Here is an 18,602-nt window from a genome sequence, read left to right as displayed (position 1 = left end):
CGCAGCGCCATCGGGGGGAATACCGCAATGGTGTCGTCTGAAGTATATTTACATACTTTCCTAGGCTCACCTGGTGAATACCATCGTCGCCAAAGGGTCAAAAAACCGAACCCCTAATGGCGGCATCGACATGTCCTGAGTTGGAGGTGATGAGCTCCAGGTCCGAAATGTGATCATTGTAAGTCGGGTCTACGTAGCCCTTGGCTGACTATCGAATTGGTGAGGTTTGGACTGAATGAAATAGAGTATGAATTACTGATTCGCGACAGAGAGGTTGTCGCATGATCAAGTGCATGTTGGGATGGCACAGCAAGATATGGATGTATAGAATGGGCGGGGATGGGGTGGATCAAGTCCGAAGCAACTTAGCCGAGAATATGTCTGGAGAGCTATTCCAAAACAGGACAAGCGCGTCATCTCATTGCGCTCACTCCATCTTCGGGATCCTCGACGCCTCTTCGCTTCCTCCTCTTCGTAGTTCCAGGCGAAGCCGGTCCCTCTGGCCATGAGTCCGAAGGATTCTCTACCCAGGAAAAAGTCCTGCAATCATTGCTACAGATCGAAAGTGCGGTGCGACCTCAAGAGACCGTCTTGTACGAGGTGTAGCAACCGAAGCCTTGATTGCGCCTACGTTGATGCGAGGCTTGTCGACCACATCGCCGTCCTTCAGCCTTCACCAGCCACCACCGATGGAGCCGGACTCTCGCCTCAACTTGCGGCAGATCTGCTCAGCACCGACTCGCTGGATTTCGAAAACATCCATCTGATATGCACAGTGGATGAACACAAAATCCGCGGGCGCTGGCTGGAGAGCCTCCTGCCTTCCATGGATCAGAGGCCGAAGCCTTATCATGCGTCTACAATGGCGTTCGTCACGCGCATCTTCAAGTCATATCCCAAAATATTTCTGACCGACAATCTTCCTCCTTTCATTCACTGGTCTCAAATTGCATGTGGCATTGCTGAGCCGTTAGCAAATTGCGTGAAAATAGCACGCATGTGGGTGGGACAGACCCCTGAAAGCGCAGCCATGGTCCAAGAAATCATCGGACAGGAAATGTCGCGGGTATTTCAAAAGGCACGTACAATCTTCTTCAATTCTGGTTTCGAGGCTGAAATGAAGCAACCAGCGCGCATTTTCGGGCCACTTGGAGCTTTTGGCCATATTACAGGTCTATCTTCTCTACACCATCATGCTCTTCTCCTCGGCCAATGCTGCTAGCTTGGTAGAACAAGATATCATGATCAAACTCCAAGACTTAGCAGGTGACGTCGCAAGCAGAGGGACCCTTTGTCCTGCCGAGACAAATGGCAGTCGACCCGACTGGGAATCGTGGATTGTCGCTTCCACGAAAAGAAGGACACTGTTCGCTACCTGTTTACTTGACAACCTGGTCAACTTCACCGTGGGCACTCCATCCTTTGTTGCTGTAGAACTTGCAGGTCTCCCAGCTCCGGCAAGCAAAACTCTCTGGAATGCGCGCGATCGTCGATCGTGGAACACAGCTTATAACCAACAGCTGGGCCTCTGGAGCGATGGCGAGCTTCTCATCAATGATCTCTGGCCACAATCTGGACCCGATCCAGCACAGGTGCGACAGAAAAAGATAGATGATTGGCTGGCATCCGTGGACGAATTTGGTATGATGGTATATGCCGTGACCTCTCATACATACAGTGAGACTTGACGACCACTTTCCTAATTCCCGCAAGAACAAGTTCTTTCACTTCCCTGGTTTGGGGTATTGTGTTTTATGGGCAGTTTCCCTTGCGGAAACACCAGCTGCTCAATAGAAGTCTTTGTGTCGTGATGGGCCGCGGAATAAGGAGAGCAACTGGTCTTTGCAAGCCCGCTGCGTGTGGCTTCTACACAAACTAATGGTGCCGTCTGACAAAGCCGGCGCTTGACAAAATACTCGAAGAACCTACACCAGGATCTATGCACCGAGAGTGCATTCTTCAATAGCGAAAAGCATCGACAAGTTGCCACCAACATTCAAACCAAACCTGAACTGAAAAGACACTCTTTGTCGGTTAATCATGTCCGTGTGTTTAACAACGGATCTGGCTCGGAAAGGAGCTGTGGGCCGACCAATTGTCAGTTGGACTCCATGGATATGGAGGGCTGCCAGCTCATCGTGAGGTGCCGGCGAGCCGGCTGCACGAGAATCTGTCAGATGAGGCATGCATTACCTTGGAGCAGGCTGCCTTCGTGCATGTGGAGGCCGCTTGGGTATGGTATGTGTTTGGTCACAAATATGTGAATCACCAAATCAAATGGGATGTAGATTAAGCTTGTTGCAAAAAAGGAGATTGTGGAAAAGGATATGCTTCTGCTCGTGGTGGCAGTAGTACCAAGAACGTTTTCACATGTCTTCAATGTCGTCTTTACCCCATCAAAAAGGTGGCCTGACACGAACAGAGTTACACTGGTGCCAACATCCTGTCCGCTGACATGTGAATGCAGATAAACATATGCATGCAATGGAGAGCCACGCGGTCGGGGACGATGGATATCAATGGACGTTTGTGGTGGAGTTGGAAAGAGAAGCTTTTTGAGATGGCCACGTGATGACGCAACTAACGCGAGGCTTCTCGGAGGACCTTCCTTTCCAGTCTTATCGTTATCGTCACTATCGATACAGGGTCATTAGAGTCGATGGGGTGTCCCGCCTGCGCAGCCACTCAGCGCCGCAAATTGTTGAGCTTCTATTGTCACAGTCACTTTTTTATTCCCTGCGATTTTTCTCCCCTCACTCCACGTTTAACATTTGTATCCGCGACACTCAGACCCAACAACTTGGTCCTAGACATGGGTACTGGGCTCTTGGTTTCGGTCGATCCAGAGGACATTCTCAAGAAAGAGGTTGATGGTCTCACTCTTGATCAAGTTGCCTACCTGGGGCATTGTCTGATCGAAGTCACCCCCGAGACCTTCGACTCCAATCTTGCTTTCCTACGCCGCAATTTTTCCAGGCTCGACATATACCTTGACGTTCGAAAACTGAAGAGTTGGGACAATGTCATTGACATTCTCAATAATGGAGCGTCCAAAATCTTCGTCACCTTTGAGCAACTAAAAGCTTTGTCGCAGGAGCCTACCATTTCCGCTGATCGCCTCGTGTTGACTATCTCCCTTGTCAATCCGAAAACCGACATCGTAAAACTCAAGGCCTTTATCGACGACAATCCAAGATGGAAGACCGCCGAATGGGCATTCGATGGTGACAAAGGAAACGAGCTTGTTGATGATGTGTTGAAAGAGCTGGATAATTATCCCCCCAGTCACGATCAGACTATATTCGTCTCCGTTGCAAGCGAGACTGAAGGGAGAAACTTGCTGCATGAATACCCCGGAAATGCTCTGATTGTCTCTTCGAAAAAGTTGACTTTCGACCCTTCCAAGGAGGAAAACAAGGGCCTGATTCCTGCTGTCGAACTGATCCTCGCCGGAGCCACCGCGGATAGAAAGACAGGCCTTTATGCAACTACGGTGGTTGATGAGCGCGGCGTTGCGCTGGGCCTGGTCTGGAGCAGCAGAGAAAGCATCGCGGAAGCCCTCAAAACAGGAACAGGCGTTTACCAAAGTCGAAAACGAGGGCTTTGGCACAAGGGTGCCTCTAGCGGAGACATCCAAGAACTCATCAGTATCGGCTTTGATTGCGATAAGGACTGCTTGATTTTCAGGGTCCATCAGAAAGGACAGGGCTTCTGCCATCTGAGAACTATGTCATGCTGGGGCAAGGTTTCCGGGCTCTCTAGACTACAACGTACACTGCAACAACGCAAGAGTGATGCACCTGAAGGCTCTTACACCGCTCGGCTTTTCAACGACCCGAAGCTTGTCAATGCAAAAATCAAGGAAGAAGCAGATGAGCTTTGTGCAGCAACTACAAAGGAAGAGATCGCCTCAGAAGCAGCTGATCTGCTCTACTTTGCTCTTGCTCGATGTATTGCCGCGGACGTTACTTTGGAAGATATCGAGAAGAACCTTGACCTGAAGAGTCTGAAAGTGAAGAGACGAAAAGGCGACGCAAAGCCCCAGTACGTTGAGGAGACGCCTGTCGCTGAAAAGCCACCGCCCACGACCAACGGCGTCGATGGCCACAAAGATGAAGAAGTCAAAGAAGCCGCATCTGTGCCAAAAGGACCTTCGGATCCTGCCGGTAAGACCGAAACTGGTCGGATACAATTGACGCGGTTTTCGACATCGCAAGCTTTCTCGGACGATATCTTGAAAGCTGCCTTACAACGACCTTCGCAAAAGTCGAACGAGAAGATCATGTCTCTGGTTCATCCCATTATTGCTGATGTTCGTGCCAATGGCGACTCTGCTGTTCTAAAATATACCCACAAGTTTGAGAAAGCCACCGCTCTGAAATCCCCTGTACTAAAAGCACCTTTTCCCGAGTCTCTTATGCAACTTCCCGAAGAGACCATCAAAGCGATCAATACTTCGTACGATAATATCCTCAAATTCCATGCCGCCCAGAAACCATCGGCACCCCTGGTAGTGGAGACAATGCCTGGGGTGACCTGCTCTCGGTTTTCGAGACCGATCGAGAAAGTTGGTTTATACATTCCTGGCGGAACAGCGGTTTTGCCTTCTACGGCGCTGATGCTCGGTGTCCCAGCAATGGCTGCAGGATGCAAGAACATCGTCCTCGCATCGCCACCGAGATCTGACGGCACACTCACACCAGAAATCGTATACATTGCGCACAAGGTGGGAGCAGAAGCCATTGTTCTAGCAGGCGGTGCCCAGGCTATCGCTGCCATGGCCTATGGGACGGAATCTGTCACCAAGGTCGATAAAATTCTAGGGCCTGGGAATCAGTTTGTCACGGCCGCGAAAATGATCGTCAGCAACGATACCTCCGCCGCAGTATCAATTGACATGCCAGCTGGCCCGTCTGAAGTGCTCGTTGTGGCGGACAAAACAGCCGATCCCGCCTTTGTTGCCAGTGACCTGCTAAGTCAAGCCGAACACGGCACAGACAGTCAAGTAGTCCTGATTGCCGTTGACCTGACGGAGGAGCAGCTCCAAGCGATCGAAGACGAAGTGCACAAGCAGGCGCATGAACTCCCACGAGTGGATATTGTTCGGGGAGCCATCGAACACAGTGTGACCATCTCTGTGAAGACTCTCACAGAGGCATTAAAGTGGTCGAATTACTATGCACCTGAACACCTCATCCTACAAATCGCTGATCCCCGCGCCGTACTATCCGATGTCCAGAACGCAGGTTCCGTCTTCCTTGGAGGCTGGACGCCCGAGTCGGTTGGCGATTACTCTGCTGGCGTGAACCACAGCTTGCCAACATACGGCTACGCGAAGCAATACAGCGGTGTCAACCTCGGAAGTTTCATGAAGAACATCACCAGCAGTGAAGTCACAGAGCAGGGTGTTGGGGAGGTAGGCTATGCAGTGATGGAGCTTGCACGATGCGAAGGCCTCGATGCCCATCGACGAGCCATGGAGATTCGTCTAGAGAAGCTCGGACTGATTAAGAAGAACAGCCTGCAGACAGTCAATGCTCCTGTTGAGGGTTCAAAAAGCTGATTCAGAGGCCAAAAACCATAATGGTTCGCCAGGAGAAAGTCTCGAGTCAGTTTCTGGTACTGGACGGTGAGCCAGGATGGTGCGGCCGTATCCTAAAAGCCAACAAGGAGTTGAAGGTCAAAGCCTTAGCTTGTTGACACTACGTTTGTTGGATCGTGTCGATGACTTGACAAGAGCATTATTCTATAGATCAGGACCTCATTGAAAGACTTAGACTATGCGACAAGGTCACCCCAAAATCAATACGAGTTGGTCTCACGAGGCTGACCAATCATGACTGAGATAAAGAGCCGGTAAGGCTCTGTCCCTCTACAATCATCGGAGTAATATTCATCCGCAGGCAACAACTGACTCACCCCCTGATGACCAAGTCCAAACAGTAGTTCAGCAGCCTTTCCCATCCCTCGTCACTCCCAATAAACTATCTTTGAGGACTAGAATGCCCATGATACCTAGAGATTCTGGGACCGATGAACGATGGAACCCTCTGACGAACACGAAATCCACAGTGACGGCAGCGAAGAGAGCGACGATGCCACTGCGCCCAAAGCTCGAACTGTCCGGTCCAGTCGAGCATGTATAACCTGCAGACGGATGAAAACAAGATGCGAGATCGACGAAGCACTGGGCAATGCCTGCAAATTGTGCATACGAGCCCGTCGACAATGTATCATGCAGGATGTACCGCGACGAAGGAAAAGAAGGACCACCGACCGAGTTGCCGATCTGGAGCAGAAAATCAATGTTTTGACTGCGCTTCTGACTTCTAATGAGACAACCAGTCCTGAAGATCATAAGAAACTAGCCAGTGTCCGTGACACTTTGACCGGAACCTCAACAAACGACCCGCAGACATCAGCCGAACCCGACAAGTCCCTCATTACGGATGCCTTATCTCGCGGTTTGCTCGACTGGGATACTGCCCGCAAGGCTTTTGACCGATATAAGAATGAAATGTGTCGGTACTTCCCATTTGTGGTCTTTGGGTCTGATGTCGATGCCGAGACAGTCAAACAGCAACAGCCACTCTTGTTTTTCGCTGTGATTACAGTTGGCCTTGGTTCGATGCATACCACAGTGGATGCAGAGCTATGCGACATGCTCATCAAAGATCTAGCCCTGCGTGTCGTGTACAACGGTGAACGATCTCTAGAGCTTGTTCAGACTCTAATCGTTCATATCGTGTTCTACAGCAGGGCCAAAAATATGCGAGATCTCAATTTCAACCAGATGGTGCATATTGCCAGCACAATGGCGCTTGACATCGGTTTAGGCCGACGGCCCCATAAATCAACGTTGAAGCAAAGAACAGATCCTCATCAACTAGAATCCCTCGCAGGCCGAAGGGCATGGTTGGGCTGCTATTATATGGGCACGAGGTGAGATGCCAACCGACCATGTTGCATAGTATCTAATAGATCTACCCAGTGTCTCAATGTCACTTCGCCACCCCGCCTTCGTCCGCTGGTCCGTGTACACCGAGGAATGCCTGGATGTCCTCTCTGCTGAGGAGCGTGTCTTACCAAGCGACATGTGGCTGTGCGACTTGATACGTATTCAACGCATTGCAGAAGATGCCTCAGTCACATTTTCCATGGACGACCCGGGTGCAATTGTGACACTCCGCGACGTCAAGATTCAGTATCAGATACGAGCCTTTCGTCAACAATTGGACTACTGGCGTCGCCATGCCAAAACAGATTTGAGCCTGCGTAAGTAACGAGTCAGATCTATATTGCAGAAGCTGATGCCGAATATCCGAAGACTACGTCCGCCATGTTGCCGCGTATACCGATCTCTTCATCCACGAAATCGCCCTGCATCCGGAACATGACATTGACGACCTACGTTCACCACTCCGGGCGGCGCCTCCGCTCCCTATTCCAGCAGTCGAGAGTATGACATCAAAATTCAAAGACCTACATTTCATCCCCGCTAGAGTCGAAGCATTGTTTGCCTGCCTTGCTGCAATTCACGAATGCTTTGACGCATTTCTCTCCATGGACTTGGCTATCCTTTGCAGCTTGCCCAACGTTTTCTTTGTTCGCACAGGTTACGCAGCTCGAGCACTTCGCAAATTACTCAGTATATGTGATAGCCAGGCAGAGTTCGAAGGGAGGTCCCATATCGACGTTCGAGATTTGAAATTTGAAGAGTACTTGACTTCCATCGTCGATGTACTCAGGAGGGTCTATGCTCAAAACAACTCTGTTGTGGCGAGAGCGTTCTGCTTGGTCCTCTCGCAGATTCAGACACAAGGACTAAATTCATCCAGATTGCTTGCTGCGATGGCGCAAGCGGACCCTGCTGCAAGTAACAAAGCCAGAGCCGCACTAACTCCCGCCTCTTCAATGCCGCCAGATGAACGCGTTGGCCTTCCTTGCATACGTGCCCATGAGAGCCAACAATCACACGGAACAGATTCTCTTGTGTATGATTCTAGTAACCTGAACAGTGTACCTCCAGCACCACTGCACCATGAACAGACTCCGCTGGATGCACAGACTCAATCACAAAATTCACAGATGCTGGAGAATGATATGGACGACGCCTTCATGGGCGGTATTGATGTTTTGCAGTGGTTCGGACAGGACTTGGCCTTTGATGATACCGCCGGGTATGACTATGACAATCAACTCACGTCTCTGTATTGGCAACAATAATACCTCCACCGGTTCAGTGAGTTGATACCGATCTCAAAGAGACCATTGAACAGACTTGGGGGATCTCGCCCTGTTCTGTGTGCTCAGGGGCTGGGGTCATAACAACGAGATCTCGCACATGCAATGATCAGGCCGGCATCTCCCTATGGAATTACGGTCTCAGCTAACTCCTACATATGAGCGTTGCTGTGGAATTTCGAGTTTGCTTGTCCTCTTATCTCCAACAACTGCGTCTCGAGATCTTCATACATGAGTTTGAAATAGTCTCGCTGGGCCCGGGTGTGCTCCAATTCCTCACTCAAAGAATCAATACTGCGGAGGGTTTCATGGAGAAATCGATTGCGCTTGTTCCGATGTCGAACTTGCGCTGCACGGTTCTGCTGTCTTCGACGCTGGCGGACGTCTTGGTCAGACAGAGTACGACTTCCTTCTCTGGGGAATAGATACCTCTTTCCTCGTCGGAGCCGTGGGGTTTGGCTCTTCCTTGCCCTCTGGCTCGAGCCGGGTGAAGCGAGTGTCCAAATCGGTCGGATCCCAGTTGCTACGCTCTGTGGGCGACTGTCCGAGACTGTTGGGATCGTGACGAGACACCGCGGAACTAGGAATACAGCCGCATTGGGAGCCGAGGGATTCGCCGCAGACGCAGCATGCCAGGACTTTCTCGTTCCAAAATACAATATTCGGGAAGAAGTCCAAGTTCACGTCTGGAAGAGCCGTTTCCCAGCCCAGCTCTAACGGAACAGACTTCACCTCATTCATATCGCCCATCGCCTCTTCGGTCACACGCAGCGATTCTTGTGGGGATTGCGTTCATGCTATACCATCATGGTGTCGTGCGTTCTTTTGAGGGAACAGTGGAAGGCTTGTGATCGGTTCTGTGCGAAGTCAATGAGAGGCCGACTTGATGGCTTGGAAGCGAAGAAGGAATTCGCAGCCGGACCGTCAGTCAGAGGTTACTCACGTTGTTATTCTTCCTATACAGCTGAGAATCCCAGACACAACGGCCAAAAGTCCAGAGCTTATACATGGACCCCTCCAGCAGATTTAAAAGAATTCCAGCCAGGGCTTACTGTTGAGATTGCGGCACCAGAGACCAGAAGGGGCCGCCAAATACCCACTATCAGGTCCCATTTGTGTCGTTCGAGATTTGGGCCCCCATTGCTTCCCGTTCCTCATGCAGGGCAACCATGCGCCTTGCATCCACCCACTCTGTGATAGCTCCAACGGTTGGAGAAATAACAGGCATTCTGCGGCACAGGTGAGTTTTTGGACCTGGCAACTGGCTTCCAGGAACGTGGCTTGCAGCGCTCCCTGGGACCATTCCCATGTCCACACGAGATATGCCTAGCGTGGATAGGATCTGCAAAGGTTCTGGAACGATCTCCATAACTTTCTCGTGTCGGTCATTCGCTCTTGAACCCGAACCCGAAGCTGGCTTGACCGGAGGGTTGGAAAGGCAAAAGGGATACTGGGATACACCCCTGCGGTGGCGAATCGGCAATGTAAGCCCGCTTTGACCAACTGGGGGGTGTTGGTTTATATTGATTGGTTGTATTGGATGGTGAATATATCTTTGCCTCAAAGCATATACCTGAAAAAGTCCAGATACCAGATACTCAGACACCAGATCATTTGACAGGGTTCCCGTTAAAGTTACGCGGGTTTTAATCCCACTTCTAAACCCTGCATGGTCATGGACACATTCCGCAAACTGATGTTGAAAGCATGTGCGGCCGGGTGCCTGAGAAGGTCCCGGCAGGGTGTGATGTGTCGTCGCCTCGCCCGGAATGGTTGATGACTTGAGGATCGACATGACATGCTTTTCTTTGTGTCCTGGTGCTGACCCCTTCACTTCGGTCGTGGCTTTCAACCGCTGACTAAAGTCACCATTTAACAGAGGTTTCATTCGGATCTCTCCAACGGCATTCACTCCTCAGGAGATACTCGATAGACCATCTGCGGCGAGTGGAGCGTCCCTCCCTCTCTGAGTTCGACCACCTCGTTCCACAGGTCCCTGTGCTGTCTGTCATCCTGGTGCTCATGCCATATGACCTGTTTGAGACTGGCCTTCATGCCCTCCCAGGAATGGATCCCCAGGTCCGCCGCCGTGTCTGCGAGCTGGCTCACGAACCATTTGCGCTGCGCTGGGCCGCAGGGACAGGTGCCGCCGACGGACAGGAGCCACAGCAGCAGGTTTGAGCTTGTCCCGCCTCGTTCGGTCAGGGGCCGCAGTGTGGCTAAGAGGTCGTGCTGGGCCGTGCTCACCAGGAGGGACGGATCGGGCTGGTGCCCGCACCACTGGGCGAAGACGTGGATTATCAGGGCGTGACGACACGCTGCTGTGATGGTCCTCTCGTAGCTGCCCGTCAGCAGGTCCGGGACCGGGAGGGTGAGCAGTCGCTGCAAAGTCGCGCACAGAAAGGTCAAGACACCCTGGTATTCCGTGGCCGAGCTGCAGTCCTGGGCTGTCTGGTAAGTCATGGCGAGCATACGGATGTTCAGCATGAGCTCTGCGTACTCTGCCAGAACGCCATGGGCATGGAAATCGAGTGGGCTCGGGTTCAAGCCATCTACGTGAGTATCGTGGAGGTCATGGGTGGCGTGGAGGCTCTGGTAGAACCATAGAGGCCGCTGGACGACTGCCTGTGCATCGCACGACGGGAAATCGACATCAGCTGTGGCGATGAACATGCTGGATATGAATCATCAGTGTCCAAAATGACAGGTGGTCGGATTTCGATGGATACTCACCAGAACAGCATGTTTGCAATTGTCGGGTTTGACATGCGAATTGACTCTAGCCCGCCTCGGACTTCGAGCATTTGTTTCAGGCCTGACACGTGAATGCGAGATAGACGCAGACTGCCTTTTTCGTGCTGCCAGACCTATTAGTCTCTCCATTCCCAGACGCACAAGCGCTCTCACTTCGTGCGTAGAACTAGACGTACCTCAACGACTGCAACTCCCGCAACGGCCGCCAACGTCTCATCAGAGACACAGCCCGGGAAGGGCTCGTTGATCCTATTCTGTATCAGGTCCATGCAGATCTTGGAGAGCCGTATGCACCTCACTCGTTCTTTCGGCGGCAAGTGCTGCTCCAACCGGAAGGCGCTGACAAGCAGGGTGACATGAAACAAGGTCGTGTCCTTTGTTATCAAGGGCGCGAAGAATTCCAGCACCGGGTTGAGAGTCGGCGTGGGGTAGTAGGGAAAGACATTGAAGATGTGGGACGAGAAGTCTTGCAGGATGTAGCTCTGTAGTTAGCATTCTGGTGAGGTTATTCTAGAGGAAATGAATTCCACTCACACGTCCCCATTAGGAGGTTTATGTCTGGTTCCAGAGACGGGGGATACTGTGTGAAGGGGTCGAATGTCGACGATCCAGAGCTGGGCAGCGTGAAATGGCCGGCATCCCTATGCTGCAGGCGAGATTTGGGCAGGAGGGGAACCATCCTCAACGTACTCCTCGGCTCCTGTGTAGCAGGTCTTTTCGAAGTCGTTGGTTCGTCTGCTGAGGAACTCTGATCCCCGTAGTCACACTGTTGGATGTTGGCATAGTGGATGACGCACTTGTCGCAGACCGGGCGTTTCTCGTCACACTGTCCAGTCAAGCGTGTCAAAACCGGTAAGAACAGAATGGACATGATGGCTTTTCGGGGACTTTACTTTCACTTTTCTCTGCTTACAGTTCTTACATCCTGTGCGTGACTTTTGATGCGCCCTGCGTGGGGCGGGGTGAGGAGGTTGTGATTCTGGTGACATCAGGCGGGGGATATATGGTCAGAGCGTTTGCGTCAGGACAGAAAGAATGACTGGTATTGAAATTCGAGATATGTTCGGGTTCGAGAACTGGTACAAAGGGAGGGGAGATGTTGAGCTTCATATACCCTCCAGCCGGGACCATTTTCGTGTCCAACTCTCACCACGAGGCTGTGATGTCAAGGGAGAGTGACAGACGCTAATCCGTATTGGGAAACTCAACCGGGCAAGACTACAGCTAGTGGCAGTCGAGGACGCTAAGTCAGCCGAGTTGCTGACTGTTTCATTTGTCGACACACGCGGAACATCTGTTCCGAAGTCGTTGAACCTTACTCAGCATGTGGAGGCGGGGCCGGAGCAGAAAACTTCCGGGCGTCACACCAGTAAACTAACTGCGCCTCGTGTTTCCCACAAACCAATATTGCCTGTTTGAGAGACAGTGCGCCCTGTGTGTGTGTGAGAGAGAGAGAGAGGACTCTCTTTCTCTTCACCCACTGCCTTCAACCTCGAAACCTCTTCACGCATCTCGAAACAGGGGCCAACCCTTCTAGTGCCAGTAACCTTGAAGAAAATGCTTCTTCTACATCGTACCTCGACCAGCCTCGTCTGATTCTGCTGGAACCACGATTGAGAAGACCTTCTGTAGGCTGACAAGATTGGGGACCACACCCACGGCTAGGTGAATGCAACACTGCTGAAAACCTCTACCGCACCCCCGAACACGCGCCTCGCAGTAGCGTGAATTACACTCAAACAAGGCACTTGATAAAACCGCCATGAAGTTATCTTAAGCCCTCCGCACTCGCTCTCACCCCTTTTTTCAACTGCGCTCGCCTAGACTTTTCTTACCAACGTCCAGCCAGCTGTTTCCATAGCAGGAGCTCCCGAGCCTTGTGACTCTTCTCTTGAAGCATGTTCACAACTACATCGGGAAGCTCGTCTACACTCTTTTCTCCCTCGTCCGAGCTATCTTGACTCCACCTTGACTTGTCTGTCAAATCTACATCTCTTCCACTGTCGTCTACGACGCCTTCGGTGTGCTTTGGTCAGTGAAGTTCAATATGGACTTCGAGGACGATGGAGGGGATTTCTACACATCAGATCCTCAGTTCAAAGATGATGACGATCGCGACGTGCTCAAACCTGGCGTCCATCATCTGGGCCTGACCAAGACTTTCACACCCAGTTGGCGTCCCAGAGATGCCTTCAGAGAGTTCTACCAAAACTGGTAGGGAAATTATGTCGTGCTTGTGGCTTCTGGTTGTCTACGTTTCTGACATGGCGCAGGAAGGATGGCATTATTGAGTCATTCGGAGTCGATCCTCATTCGATAAACCCCATTTTTGTCAGGAACGATGACAAGGAGATCCACATCACCGTATCTGACAATACCACCTCCAGCATGTCCCCGGGGCGAGGACGTCTGCTTGGCTACATCAGATTTCAGGCCAAGCAGGGCAGTCTAGAGCTAACGAACTTCAAAGCCAAACTTGATCGGAAACATCTTGACCTGGGTGAGACCAGTAAGCGGGGTAATGAGGCACTGGCCGGAGGTCACGGTGAAGGGTTCAAGCTGGCTGCGCTTGTGATGCGACGCAATGGCCATTCCGTCAGATTTGAGACAAACTCTTTCTGCTGGAATTTCAGCTTTCGAGGGATTCGTCCTCGCCTTTGTTGCATCTTGAGTGAACCAGGACCCAAGTTGGTCCGCGATCAGCGAGAGGAATACAACAGACGCGAAATGGCAGGCGATACCCAACGAGGCCTCACCTCTTACATCTGGGAAGACATGACGGTAAAGATAGGGAAGTCCAAATATAGAGAAGGCTCTCAGAAGGTCTCAGAGGAAGACTTCCGAAAGTGGATGGATGTCTCTATCGATCTGGATCCTCCTGAAACCACCGGGATTGTTCGCACCACCACGGGAGACCTCATACTCGATCCTCGCTTTCGTGGTCGCATTTACCTCCGTGGGCTTCTCGTGGCTCAGACCTCTGGCTATGCGCAAAATGACAAAGGCTATTGCTTTGGCTATAATTTCTACAACGGCCAGATCAATCGAGACCGCCAACGGATGGCAAGCCCACATGAAGAGGCTAACGCCATGGCTAGTATCTGGACGCAGGCTATCCAACTAAAGGGAGATTGGGTCATCGATGCCTTCGTCAAACTATTCGCCGATGATGAAGCGGCACACGATGTCGAACATTCCTACAAGTTCATATCTCGATTGACGGCACAGAGTATCTGCAGACGCCTGAAAGAGTCCCAGCCAGATGCATTCTTCTACTCGGAAAGAGATGCATCTCGACAGAACGCCACCACAGATGTGAGTAAAATGGATAGATGTGTCAATCTGCGAAAGGCTGACGCCCTCCTCAGGAGGACATTATCTTGAGAGAGCTCAAAAAACAACCCTTGAAGCTAGGGAAGAAACTCTGGACGATCCTCAGACAAGAGCCGCCTCTGATGCGGACGCCCCTCGAGGAGAGAGATCACTTGTTCGGCACATCACAACCCATAAAGCCAGACATGGACATATTTGGCCTCAGCATTATCCACGCATTGAATGGCACATTCGCGCAGGACCCAAAGATGGGAAACATTCGAATTGAGTTTGTCGACGGGGCTGACACCGATATCGACCTTCTCTACTCGAGTGATCAAGCTCTACTCCAAATACATGCAAAGTGGCTCGACGTTGTCCGCGTACACCAAGGATCCAGTTGCGAGTTCTTTCAAGTTGCTGGAGAACAGATGACTGACGAAAGTGCCTTCTTCTGCGACCATGTCGTCCAGGATCTGCTAGAGGCCGCTTTCGACGAAATCCGCGAGCAGCTCGAACTGACCCCGATGACCGCCGCGCGTCTTCGACGACAAGCTGTGGAGTATCTCCGAAAAATGCCACGGGCTATCAAAATGAGCAGCGCGAATGGGGGCAGGAAGCTAAAGGTGGAATGGGCTGGCAACGAGAGTGGAGCTTTCATGTTAAGATATGGGTCAAATATCCACTACTGGGTCACCGTCCACAAAGAGCGCTCATGTCGACAAAGAAAGACAGAGGTCTTGAATGTGGCCGGTAAAGTCCCATTCATTTTCTGTGTTGGCAGTCCTAACACATCCTTCAGGAGTCAAGTTCTCAGATCCCAGTCAAGCCTCTGGACAACCCGAACAAGCAGAGAGCCTCTGCGATTGCCCGACTCGAACAGTGTCGCAAGCTCATTCTGAAGTGGTCTTTGATGGCTTAGATCCCAGTGAGGTTTATTTTCCGATGGTATCAAGAGCGGAGGCACCATCCTTTTTCGGACTGCCGCCAACCTCAATCGATGAGGTCTCGGACACAGACATGGACTTGGACTTGGAATTGCAACCAGAACCCGACTCAATATCCGACACATGGGAAGATGATGGTGATTCTGGTCAGGATATGCGAGTCCCTCCACGCGACCATCCACAGGTCCATCCACGGGCCCCTAAACTTGTCAGTCGTCCAAAGGTTGATTCAATGGAGACAACGAGACTGCAAAAAGATGAGCAAGATTGGCTGGCGTGGCAGCAACAACACCTCCAGCCAGGCTTTTCTTCGGCGCCACGGGAGTCTTTTCTAGTATGTCCCTACCTGTAACCTAACGTCTGATCTGGTTCGAGAAGACTGACTGATGCCTTCAGCTGAATGTAATATTCCTTTTTGCACTTCTCTCCGAAGGCCTGAATATTACTTTCGAGAAAAACCACTACTACCGCATCCAATTGGAAGGCGAAGAAGGTGAACAGGTCATCTTTGTTCACAATATCTCACAGAGTACCAACATCCCCTCGGAAGGGAGATATTTCTTCCTTGTCACCAAGTACTCGGCCCTCAGCTCTATCCTTCCATCTGAGCAGCCTCGAGAGATTGGAAACCCAGCATTGGTGGATCAAGAAGTGGTTTTGCACTTTAGTGACTTTGACAAGATGCGAATGTCACAGGATGCAGAGACCATTTCCCTTGACGATATTCGATCTGCACAGGGGGTGAGCACTGGCATCAGTCATGTTTCCCGGCATCACCCAGGTTTGTCTCGCGGGTCAGCGTCTCTAATCTCGCTGACATGCTACTAGACATGGACCCCCAAAGACTCTTCTGTCGGTTTGCCGTGTCCAAGGCACATACAGATGGCGGTGTTACCACAATAACACCATTGGCATCCCATCTCTTACTGCATGATGGTGATCATTGGGAGAGACCCAGCTTTCGCAGTGACGCGGTGCCGGTAGCGTTTGATCTAAGTCCCTCTGTCTTGGGTGTTTCAGAGGGATTTGCAGGGAGGGGCTTCAAGATTCAGGCAGCGTTTGGGGTAGACGAATCGAGACACCATACATGGCTGGTACGAGTCCGAGAGTGTGACAGAAACCCATGTGCAAAACACTGACGATTCTAGAACCGACACCTCGTGGCTACATGCTTTGACGGTACGATTTGCAATGTGTTGAAGGACTTCGACTCAGGGAAGCTCCTCCCGCTACAGCTCCCCGATCCCGCGCCTCCAAAGGTGCTTCTCTTCGCGCCCGAACATCAATGCTTCCGACTGAACATGCAGAATCGTCAGATGCCGACGTTGCGCCAGTTTCTCAAACCCCTCGACGGTGTTGACAAGGCTGTAGAGGTATTGAAACCCGATTTCGTCGTCATGTTATTGCCTCTGGCTGTTTGCCATCCGTCAGCGGTTGCGAGATTCGCCAGAACGCGTCTTAGACTTCTAGAGAGGGGATTTGCCGTCCACTCGATGCTGATCTCACTGAGAGATTATGGACTCCCGCAAGAACGGAGCATTCTTGCAGTTGTAGCATCGCTCTTTGGCGTGCCTCTATCCTGGAAGTTCGACCGCTATACCACGAGATCTGAACAGCCTAGCACAATTGGCAGCTTGATTGAAGACTTGGCTTTCAAGAATCCTCGCGTTCGGACGGAGTCGAATACAGGGTTTGTGTGCTTGCCTCCGGCCGTGCAGGGCTCTGAAGGCGAAACGTCCACGGTTGGCCATGTCTACAATCACTACACAGGCATTCGCGTTGCGTCTGACGCCGAGACTATCTCGATAGCCGGCACTATCCCTTTCTCCCTGTTCAATGATCAGAAGCAGTGGATCCATCCAGGTAGGTTTGCTTACACGTCTCTTTACACACGATTGGCTAGCCGTCTGACGCGTCGCCATAGTCCGACAAGACCGGGTAACCGTCCGCGAGCTCGCCCGTGTGCAAGGTATTCCCGATGAATTGCGATTTTTTGGATCGACAGAAGAACAGTACGGAACAGTTTGCAAAGCCATTCCTCCGGTTGTGGCTAAAATGATTGCGCATACAATCTATGAGGCGATTGGATACTCGCGGGTTGTCACTGTCAGTGCTGCAGAGGCAAGCCCCAGAAGAAACAAGAGAGCTAGAGCACAGTAAGATGGAGAAGATTGTGGAAGTGAGAGGCGGTGAGGAGGTAGGTGGACTGATTGAGAACATGACGCCTTGTCGACGGATGCTGCCTGGCGAGGCTCTGATGGTGGGTCAAATCCTGTTGGTGATTTACACTGAGCGGCGCTGTCACGATCGACACAAGTGCCGAGTGATCGCTCCAGTGTGGATGCCGATTGGGGTCAAGATGGTTCCCGTCATATCGTCATTTCGTTTCATCCATCTTGCTCACAACCAGAGCCTCTGTCGCCGGCCACATCACATCCGTTGCGGTATCTTAATTGGATCATAAGGGGGAAGCAAACGCATGGCCAGAAGGACAACGATGGAGCTTTGCTGAGCTTTTTTACTGATTGGCCCTTGCCCCGACTTTTGAACCTGTTGATGGAGGATAGATACCAATCAATACATGCCACGGCGGCTCAGAGCGCGCAGATGCAGATGGATATGCAGATGAAGCTCACCACGACTACCTCTTTACTTGGCCATCGGGTCACCTCGTCACCTGTTCGTGCTGGGACAGCGACAAGTACTTAAACCCTCCTTACTTCCTCTCTTTCCAGATTCTACTTCTTCCTCTCTATCTATATATATACCTTCCTGCTTCACCTCTTTTCCTCCAGATGCGGGATCCCCCGTTTCCCCACAGCCATGAGCACGCCCTTGCGACCTCCCTGTATCAGCCTCATCCACGAGCCAGGACTTATCTTTTTTTCGGATCCTGACCAACCCCCCTCAAAGTTGCGAACCCCGAACGGAAAACGACTTCCATTTTCGGACACATTTCAGCTCAAGTCACAGAGTGCCATCGAGTGAAGAATCGTCGCACGAGCAAGGGCAACGTCCATCGAGACCACAAGGAGATTGCACACCCGGGTCACCATTTTGGAACCGACTCTACTCTACTCGACTTGACCCAACTCTGAAGGAGGCATCTCCTCTGGGCGACGTCGGGCCACTCAACTGCGATGCATGCCTCCCGACAAGCCACCACCACGTCTTACTCGGAAATAATCATACGGCATACAGGCATCCCAGGCTCTCCGGCAGATGACTCCCTGGCATACAGGTACCCCAGGCTTTCCGGCAGATGACTTTCCCGCAGACGGGCACACTCGGAGTTTTTCGGTCCTGCGGTAAAGGTCCCCTATCTACCACAGATCCCATATATAT

The 18,602-nt window shown here is 51.6% G+C and overlaps 5 protein-coding genes across 5 annotated transcripts; 3 read left to right on the top strand and 2 right to left on the bottom strand.

Annotated features, from left to right (window-relative positions):
* Positions 1-505: 505 nt before the first annotated feature.
* Positions 506-5,563, top strand: AYO20_00690 (hypothetical protein; the record flags this gene model as incomplete). Its single annotated transcript, XM_022638999.1, has 3 exons — positions 506-1,066; positions 1,131-1,641; positions 2,811-5,563. 3 exons carry the CDS (start codon positions 506-508, stop codon positions 5,561-5,563), a joined length of 3,825 nt encoding a protein of 1,274 aa, XP_022504790.1.
* A 477-nt stretch (positions 5,564-6,040) lies between these two features.
* Positions 6,041-8,226, top strand: AYO20_00689 (hypothetical protein; the record flags this gene model as incomplete). The annotated part of the gene is made up of 3 exons (XM_022638998.1): positions 6,041-6,942; positions 6,992-7,275; positions 7,328-8,226. 3 exons carry the CDS (start codon positions 6,041-6,043, stop codon positions 8,224-8,226), a joined length of 2,085 nt encoding a protein of 694 aa, XP_022504789.1.
* A 170-nt stretch (positions 8,227-8,396) lies between these two features.
* Positions 8,397-8,994, bottom strand: AYO20_00688 (hypothetical protein; the record flags this gene model as incomplete). The annotated part of the gene is made up of 2 exons (XM_022638997.1): positions 8,397-8,618; positions 8,674-8,994. The coding sequence occupies 2 exons, from the start codon at positions 8,992-8,994 to the stop codon at positions 8,397-8,399; spliced, it is 543 nt and encodes a 180-aa protein (XP_022504788.1).
* A 1,158-nt stretch (positions 8,995-10,152) lies between these two features.
* Positions 10,153-11,869, bottom strand: AYO20_00687 (hypothetical protein; the record flags this gene model as incomplete). The annotated part of the gene is made up of 4 exons (XM_022638996.1): positions 10,153-10,918; positions 10,978-11,102; positions 11,175-11,464; positions 11,533-11,869. 4 exons carry the CDS (start codon positions 11,867-11,869, stop codon positions 10,153-10,155), a joined length of 1,518 nt encoding a protein of 505 aa, XP_022504787.1.
* Positions 11,870-13,045: 1,176 nt separating this feature from the next.
* AYO20_00686 (hypothetical protein) lies at positions 13,046-17,417 on the top strand (the record flags this gene model as incomplete). The annotated part of the gene is made up of 8 exons (XM_022638995.1): positions 13,046-13,212; positions 13,272-14,313; positions 14,367-15,063; positions 15,113-15,591; positions 15,654-16,038; positions 16,086-16,351; positions 16,406-17,120; positions 17,182-17,417. The coding sequence occupies 8 exons, from the start codon at positions 13,046-13,048 to the stop codon at positions 17,415-17,417; spliced, it is 3,987 nt and encodes a 1,328-aa protein (XP_022504786.1).
* Positions 17,418-18,602: the final 1,185 nt, after the last annotated feature.

This window comes from Fonsecaea nubica (assembly GCF_001646965.1).
Source record: "Fonsecaea nubica strain CBS 269.64 chromosome Unknown Scaff3, whole genome shotgun sequence".
Taxonomy (NCBI): Eukaryota; Fungi; Ascomycota; class Eurotiomycetes; order Chaetothyriales; family Herpotrichiellaceae; genus Fonsecaea; species Fonsecaea nubica.
This window is presented reverse-complemented; position numbering and strand designations above follow the sequence as displayed.